Below are 9,384 nucleotides of genomic sequence, written 5' to 3' on the forward strand. Positions count from 1 at the left end.
GACTTAGCTTGACTTTTTTCAGGTTCCGTAAATCTGGTTGTGGATTGGTTATCTTCCAACAAGATTCTTGTTATTGAGTAATCCCTCAATCTACAGATCTTTTTGTTGATGTGTTCTCAGTTGGGGACATCTTTTATATGCCTTTGCCAACTTATGTCTATGAAACACCAGATGTTTTCCTTCCCTTTGGTTTCTCTTTCCACAGCTGCTAATTGTGGTTGTGATGATATTCTGTCAATATTGGAGGGGTTTCCAGAGTTCTATCCTTATTCTAAACCACTGTGTTTCTGACTTGCACAATTTCCCCTACTGATACCTCTGTCTTGATCCTTATTCTGTCAACATCAGTTAGACATTTGTTCATGGGACTCTTTCCATGTGTTTAATGTTTCCTTTCCTGATTCAGTAGAAACAATTATAGGCTACAGCTGAATACTACTTAACATGGATTACTTTAAACTGACTTTTTTTTTCTTTCTATTAGACTATTTAAATACCACAACATGTAGATAACAAAATATAAATGAAACAATCAACAAATGTGGTGTTGGGCAGATTAACTTTAGTATTTATTATAATTATTTTCTTGATATTTTTTAATTTTATCAAAGTATATTAACATCAAGTATTTTCTTTGTTTATATTCCTTGTTAAAATATTTACAGTATAAAATTGCATTAAAATTCAGAATGTTGTAATATTATTTTTAATTAGCCAGGATGTTTATATTCCTTGTTATGTGTTGTCTCATATTTGAAGTATAAAATTGTATTAAAATTTAGAATGCTGTAATATTATTTTTAGTTAGACACTTATTGGAGCAGCTGCTAGGACTTGTTATATTAACACAATTTACCCAGGAGAATGCATAAACTGAAACATTGATAAAATAAAGAATTTGTTTGGAGTTCAAGTAGTTTTTATGTGTAGAATGATGTACCGGTCAGCTGCTAAGTTTAATGAAAGTTTTTGTAGCAAGGTGTAATCTCAGATATTAAGAAATTGTATGTGAAAGTAAGCAAGAAGTATTAGTAAGAAGGTGATGAAAAATGTTGCATGTTAAAATAGTGTGTGTTTTATGTTATGAATAGGCTGTATGCAAATTTTCATGTTGAAGCAAATTATTGTTTAAAAAAATGAGATAGAAATGTACAAAATCTTTATAATTTATTATTTTTTTCCACATTTTAGCTGCTAAAAACTATGCAGATGAGATAGGAGCTCTGTTTGTTGAAACTAGTGCTTTGAAAGCTGTCAACATTAATGAAATATTTCAAGAAATTTGTAAGTAGTTTTTTGCAATTTCACAGGTGTGATTTTTTGTAATAATGAATATCTACATTAATTAAAAAAATTTAAATAATAAATTGAAAGATTTATGTTGTATCAAATTGTGATAAAAAAGAAATTGAAATAACAGTAACTTTAGTTTACAGTATTCTTGTAAATTTTGTGGAAGAGTTTTTAACACAGTGAGCTATAAAAATTAAATATATTAAAATTTATAAAGGAAAATCCAAAGAACTCTCTTCTTTCCATTGTCATTTTTGATTTTCCTATTGGGTTACAAAGGTTGTAATTTAAAATTTGTATACAATTTTTCTTTGTAATTACACTGTGCAACAAATTTCAGGTTCAAGAAAAGTACAAGTTAAGTAAGACTTGTTTCTGGGTCAAAAAATTGTCCTGATTCTGAATCTGACCTTTATTCCTCCAGATTAGGCACCGTTTTCCTGTACCATGAACCATATGTTTTATAATATACTGCAAAATATCGCGTATTGAACGCAACATTGCAAATACTGAAAGTTACAAAACAAAACAAAAATTTAGTTGGTATAACAAAACATTTATTGGTTATGAATTAAAAACACACACCTGTCAGTTTAAACAACTTTTGTTCTTCTAAGCCTCTTGTGTGGAGTGTGATCTTCTTTTTGTATACCCCAGCAGTAGTCTGCCAACATGCCAGGATTCCATTTTCCTTTAAATCGTCGCTCCATCACTGAAATATCCTGATGAAATCTCTTGCCATGTTCATCACTCACATCACCAAGATTTTCTGCAAAAAAATCCAAATGAGAGTGGAGCACATGAACTTTTAGAGACATGTTACATCCAATATCATGATAATGACTCAGCAGATCATTCACAACTTGCACATAGTCTTCTGAACGATGGTTCCCCAGGAAGTTATCACAAACTTTCTTGAATGACTCAAAGGCAAGCTTCTCTTTTCTCTTGAGATGTGTGATGAAGGTTTCATCAAGTACAAATTTTCGAATTTGGGGACCTATGAAGATACCTTCTTTAATTTTAGCTTGACTCAGGGAAGGGAACTTCTCTGCAAGATATGCAAGTGTGGAGGATTCCTTGTCCAAGGCTTTCACAAATTGCTTAAACAAACCAAGTTTAATATGCAAAGGTGGTAAAAGAATTCTATCACCTTTAGCAAGTTGTTTGTGCATGATGTTGTGTTTTCTTTGCTCAATTTCATCTCGGATTGGCCAATCCTTGCATACATAATGTTCAGTTCTTGCTCTGGAGTTCCATAAGCACAGGAAGCAGCAAAATTTAGTATAGCCAAGCTGAAGGCCAGTAAGCATGGCCACAACCTTGAAATCTGCACAAATATGCCAGTTATGGTCATCATACTGTATGCTTGTTAGAATTGCTTTCAGATTTTCATATGATTCTTTCATGGTTGTGCTTATAAGCTATGGGAACAGAAGGCAGAGTGTTACCATTGTGTAGCAGAACAGCTTTGATGATGTCCTTGGATGCATCTATGCAAAGTCGCCAGTTGGTGTTATCATATCGTATTTCCAGTTGCTCAAAAAGTTCAGTGATGTCATTACAAAAGCATAAGTCATCCTTCATGGTGAATAATGCAAGCAGATCCTCTGTACGTTTCCTGTACAGTGTTATCTTCACTCCTTTCTCAAGAAGATTACGTTCTTGAAGCCTTGATGCCAGAAACTCACTTTTGTCTTTGGTTAAATAGAGATCCCTGCACAAGTCATTTAGAGCCTCTTGAGAAAATGGTATTGGTTTATTCTCACTTTCTGGATGATTGGGCTCCACATATTCACCACTGGAATGTTCATCTGCACTGCTGGAACTCTTCATTTCTTGATCTGGAGGTTTGGGCACAGGTAAATTTTCTGAGTGCTCTACTGGCTGCATTGCTGATTGCAAATTTAGGTGAACAATGTATTTCTTTTTCTTTGCTGTAGTACAGCCTGTAAAGTCTTGCTGACAGAAATAGCAATCATTAGAGTGATCTTTCTGCTCATGCCAAATCATTGGCACACCAAACTTCATGTGAACATTTTTTTCTGCATACCAGGCACTCAATGTCTTCACACATGCAAGGCAACACACATGAGGAGCCCATGACTTCTCCTGGTCTCCTAAGTCACAAACGAAGTACGCCTTGTACATTTTCTTGATATGGCATGTAATACTGCGCTTTTCTTTAGCAAAAGTTAGTTCCCCATATATGTAACAGAATCTGTTTGGATCATTTTTGCACTGTCTTGCACTCATTGTTGAAAACAAATAAGATCTGAAAGAAAAAAAACAAAACATTAAACACAAGCTTTGAAGTATAAAGTATTAAGTGATAAACTCAATTAAATATTAGCACACAATAATAAACCAGAAAATATGATTTTAAACTGTACTGTGCTATTTATCATATCACATTGTAGGTGTTACTAAGATTGGTCTCTAGCCCTGGGTTTGAAACCATTTTACAATGCAGTAGAGAATTTTATTTAATAATAATGACAAAAAGGGTATACAGTGACAATTCTGCAAAATCATGCCTAATTCAACAAAAAGAAGGACAGAAATGGATTTCCCATGTCATTTTGCATATAAAAATGGCCACAGATCTCTTGAAATTTTTTGAGTGTTGCACAGTGTTATTAGAAATGTAGTTAAGCATATTCTTAAAATATGCTTAATTATCAGCTAGATGAACATAAAAGCATAAATTAACAGATACATTTTGGATAAAACCTTCAGTTGTGTAATGTTTTACTCACAATGTGTTTGAATAATTTATTGTTTTGATGACAAATATCTTAAACTGTTGTTTTATCGGCATACTTGTAATCATTGTTTCCTTAATGATTTAAAATTTTTATTAGTTCACATTTACACTTGTTTTTTTAAGATGTAGAATAATAGTTACAGACAAAATTAAAAATCAGTTTTAGCTGGTAATTAATTATTGTATTTTACTCAACAAAGATGATGTTTTTCTACCTTACAGTAAGTTAGTAGTTGTGAGCAAAAACAAGTGTTAATCTTTCTACATCAAAGATGAGGTATGTCATTTTACAGTCAGTAATGAGCAAAAACAAAATCCATATGAGGAATCTTTCTATTTTTGCTTTTATTACATTTTAGTTCCAAAACTTGACAACAATTTTGGAGTTCTGTATTTTAAGATCATGAATAATGGTTTTTGAAATGTTTGATCTTTTATTAAGTGTACACATAAAATATGTTGATTCAATAACTTTTCTTATCATAGCAAAAAAGATACCCAAAGAGACAGTACCTCGTTTAGTAGAGCATTCTCTTCAGCTTCAACCAGGTCATAAGAAGAAAAAGTGTTGTTGACTTTGTACATACTCATAACAGCCAGAAGAACAGATGAAATTGAAGTGCCTTTGTACTATATATGCAAACAACTAGAATGCTGATTTAGAACTGTGCGGTTATGTTCTCAAGTGACTTGAGTAATTCTATTTATGTAGTAACAACTCTACTAGTTCAGTATTTGATTCTTCATTCAAATGTTTATATAATTTTTATTGATTTTTACATGGTGATTTTTTCTTGTTATCCATTATTTTCAACTCTTGTATACAGATAACTTGTGCATTTGAATACTGAATGACTTAAGGAACAAGACATGACTACTTGTTTATTAAGTTTGGTACTATGTTACTTGTAAGCAGTTTAAAATTAAAAATACACTGAAAACTTTCTACATATAAGTGTAGGTCTCAGTATTAATAGTTATTTTTAGATAATAGACAAGATAATTTTTTTGTCAGGTCAAATTAATGTGAATTTTAATTGAAATTCTAGTTTGTTACTTGTATAAAGAGACATTTCAATAATTTTAATAGCTGTTGTTGAATAATAGTTTTAGGGGAAAAAAAGAAAAAGTTTTGGGAACTTGGAGTGCTTTTATTTCTTATACATTTATAAGGATGTGATTTATAGTTTGTTTAGCCTTGTAGCATAGCCTTTAAAATTTACATTTTTATTTTTATTTCATTAATATAATTTGCCTGTTTTGCTTTTTTAAATGAAATATTTCAAAATATTATTGGTAAAATAGTGCATAGCTAAGACAAATTTACCTGAAAGGTATTTTTAAACTAACAATTAATTATTATATTGTGTTGCAAAGCAAAATCTGGTTAATAAATGAGCAGCTTCATGATATCTTAGCTTAGATAATACTCTCTTTTTCTCTCTAATATATATATATAATGTAAACTTAAGTCATTCTTGTGAACTTCAGTGCACATTTTTGTATCTCAGCTGTAAAAGTTATTTAAATACCAGTTACTGCATAATGTGTTTGATTTGAAGATTTCATTCCTCATTATATATGTACATCTTGAATCATGTGATAAATTGATGTTGCTAATTGTAATCTTTTCCTTTAATTAATAATGAGTTGTGAAATTTGATATATTTATTTTCAACTAGTTGTCCTGATGTAGGAGGAAGTTTAGGATATATAAAAATGGACACAGTTACTTGAATATAAAATATACATTTATTGCTGTTTGCATTACTGTAGAGAGAAAAATTAACTAATATCTGTTTATTTCTTCATTTACTTTTTATGTACATGAATAGGAATATAAAGTTCACAGACTATTAAAGGATACAAGGTCAATGAGATTCCATCTTAATTTCTAGGACAGTGCTGATATTTAATGTCTTTTTCACACAATTTATTTTAATTCATTCTTAATTTATTGTGGAGATTTTTTTCTCTAATTTATTATGACCATCAAGCACTTAATTTAGTGTTTGATTTAGTTGCATCTGCTTTGAAACTGAACTTCTGGTTAAGAGTGGATTTATAAATTGTTTCATAAGTAGTCTTTAATCCATGAAATGTATTCATCATTTGCACTGTTAGTGAACTTCAGTGGTATGCCTCAAGTATTCACACCATACTATATGGTTAGAAGGGATGATATCTCACCCTACAATAAAATTGTACTCTTTGATAAATGTTCATGAGCTATATTTAGTATGCTGAATTGAGCTTGCTTAAATGTTCATGCATTGTTAACCAACATCTTTGTATTTGTTGTAATTCATGCAACATTATAGTGACAATAAGAATATTGCTGAGCTGCATCAAGAAATACAGGTAAAAAATTAGAAAAATAAAATTGTGTATCTTTGACATATTAGACTACATGAATGCAAAAAAGTGCATTATGAATGAAAACATCTACCATTCAAATGTCTGATCCCATGTCTAACCCAGAAACAGTTTGCAGTTTTGTTTATCACATAAAACTGTTTACAATATTTTATTTTAAGTGTATCAGATAATTGTAGACATTGCACAAAATTACATTTACAGGAACTGTATCTCCTAATAATGAACATCTGATTTGCAACAAACTGTAGTACAAGTGTTTAAGTATTGTCTTAAAAGTATTTTAAGTCTTTGAAATTAAACCACCAGTAAATAATTTTGTTTTAGAAGTGAAGTTATTTGTGAAGACATACAACTTTTTTATACATGTTTCAGTACATATGGACTGGCTTTAGTTTTGTATTTTGCAAGAAAATTACTGAACAAGAATGGTTATTATGGTGAAATTTTATTTCTTTTTATAAACCTGTTTATTGTCTTAGTTATTAGGTCTTTAACTATAATTAATGAATAGAACCTCAGGGATAATTAATTTTTTTTAGTGTATTATGTTATAAATTTTGGGTAGCTGTGGTATTTTCTATGTAAGAGTACCTTCATTTATTTCACTTTTTAGAATGTTCCCATAAAGCTTTTGTTTTTAATCATATTGATGTTATTACAAACAAAACATTCTGGGTTTGAATTTGTACTACATATGAGATATAATATTAAAGAGGAGGAGGATTCACTTATTCTCGTAGTTAATGAAAACCAAGTAAGCCTATCCTTGTTAAGCAAACCAGCTGTTAGTAATACTTATGTGAGTTACAAGAAGAGAATGTTATATGACCTAAATATATCAAATGCTTTTTGTAATATATAATTTTAAATTAATTGATTCAGTTTTATTTTTCAAAAAAGAAATGAATTATACCTACATTCCTAAGAATGATACCAAGATATTTAAATTTACACCTTAGTTATATTGTTGTGAAGGAAAAATTGTTTCAGTAAAGCCAATACACGTATTGTAGTAGAGGTACTTTGTAATAAAGATACACAGATAAGTGTTATTAGTTTAATTTGTCATCAATCTTCACATGTAAAAAGATAAATTTTGGATATAGAATGATGTTATTAGTGTTTTTATTTTTAAGTTACTTCTGTAGGATTGACATGCAAAGAGACAAAGATGTTATATATGTTTTTTTGTTTTTTTACTTTTCTTACATTGAACCAGACTGCTTGTTCATGATCTCTCAACAGAATGAGAAATATTACAGTTTACTAGTTTCTTGAGAGAGTTTTACTCAGTTGTTTCTTGCAGATTTTCTTATCTAAGGTAAAACTAAACCTCCCACAGCCAGCTAGGCCATCAGGTGTTTGTTGATATGTGATTTTACACTCCCAAAAGGGAAGCTTTTATATGAAATAAATTAATCGGACCAAGAGATGAAATGTTATTTCACAAGTTATTTGTTTCTTTATGTTGATTCATTAGAAGATAAATATACAGTAGTTGTATTACATTAATGCTGGGCCATGAACATTCTCCATTATTCCTCTGAGTACCAAATATAAATGTTTCTAATTTTACTGATTTCTCAAATACTATAGTGTATCAAGAAACTGTTTATTTTCCAAGTTGTTGTTTTTCTGTAGTGAAACTAATAATGCAAAAGTTGTTTTTTTTAAATATTATTATTCATCTCATGATTAGTTTTAACATAAGAATATCCAAAGCAATGTGGAAAAAGTTAATAGTTTTGGTAAAATGAATAGGCTTTTTGAGGAAGTGAATGCATGTAACTGAAATTCACTAAACATTTCAAAAAATGAGTGGTAAGATTGTTATGAGTGCCAGTTCTTATTTTTATAAATACACTGGAATGAACCTGTAAATGTATTTTTTATAATCTTAGTAATTATTGCTAACTATTTTGCTCAAAAAGTTGTTACTTTAATAGGTGATTTGTCAGAATCCTAAGCAGTAGTTTAGCTTAATGCTATATAAACAATATTTTAAAAAGAGCACTGGAGCTGGTTGTGCTTATTATTGTTAATATAACTCCAGATTAGTGCTCCTTGACATTGTTCTTAATTTTTGTTTCATTGAAATATTTGTTTACTTCACTTGTAATAATGTAGAATTTTTACTTGTGGATGATTTTGTATGATTGAAGTTAACACATTCAACTCAGCAATCCCCATTACTGCCTGACTGTTGTTTATTTTGTACTTTATGTAACTTTTTCATGGGTAAGTAATAACTAGGGGCTTATTTTATACATGTGATATAGGACACAGAGTTGTTATTGTTAGAAAAATGTGTAAGGTGTTTTATTCAATTAACCACAAAAATGTATTAACAGTAATAATGTAAGAGTTTGTTACTCTTGAATTAGTTTTTAGTACAAATTATTTAAGTGTAAAAAAACAGACGTTTGAAATGGAAATTCAATCAATAAGTAAACAGGAGTTATTAATACTTGAGACCAATTGTTATTTGTGTGTATTGATTAAATCTATCAATAGTTAAGGTATTTCAAAGTGTTTTTTATTCAAGATTTCCCAAGAAGATAGATATGTGTATCTTTGCATGTGTGTGTGTGTGTGTGTGTATATACATAAAATATAATGTGATCCTAAATATTTATTTCTCTGATTTATATGAAATGTGTTGTCTTGTATGTCTGTAGAAAAATGATTTAAAATTTGTTGTTTTATATAAACTTACCATTCTGTATTAAAACTTCACTTTTTATCAGTTTGTCAGTTATATAAATTAATTTTGATAAACAATACTGTGGTATTGTTATTAGTGAAACTTGTCATATAAATTTCAGTGGAGTGATATTTTAACCATATTTTAGTAATATAATTTCATTTAAATGAAAATGGTATTCTAAAAACCAGGTTTTTTGTGTAGCTTTAAGAATAAAAAAAGTGATTGTCCAGTAAATAAA

At 29.6% G+C, this 9,384-nt stretch overlaps 1 protein-coding gene across 2 annotated transcripts in view; it reads left to right on the plus strand.

Annotated features, from left to right (window-relative positions):
- The window catches only part of LOC143256937 (ras-related protein Rab-22A-like), a 31,009-nt gene extending 21,826 nt beyond the window's left edge, over positions 1-9,183 (plus strand). For both annotated transcript variants that reach the window (XM_076514839.1, XM_076514840.1), the window contains 2 exons: positions 1,192-1,284; positions 4,547-9,183. In XM_076514839.1, coding sequence (XP_076370954.1) covers positions 1,192-1,284; positions 4,547-4,635 — 182 coding nt within the window. In that variant the 3' untranslated portion in view covers positions 4,636-9,183. The remainder of the gene's footprint in view (positions 1-1,191; positions 1,285-4,546) is intronic.
- Positions 9,184-9,384: the final 201 nt, after the last annotated feature.

Source organism: Tachypleus tridentatus, chromosome 7 (genome assembly GCF_004210375.1).
Source record: "Tachypleus tridentatus isolate NWPU-2018 chromosome 7, ASM421037v1, whole genome shotgun sequence".
Classification (NCBI taxonomy): domain Eukaryota; kingdom Metazoa; phylum Arthropoda; class Merostomata; order Xiphosura; family Limulidae; genus Tachypleus; species Tachypleus tridentatus.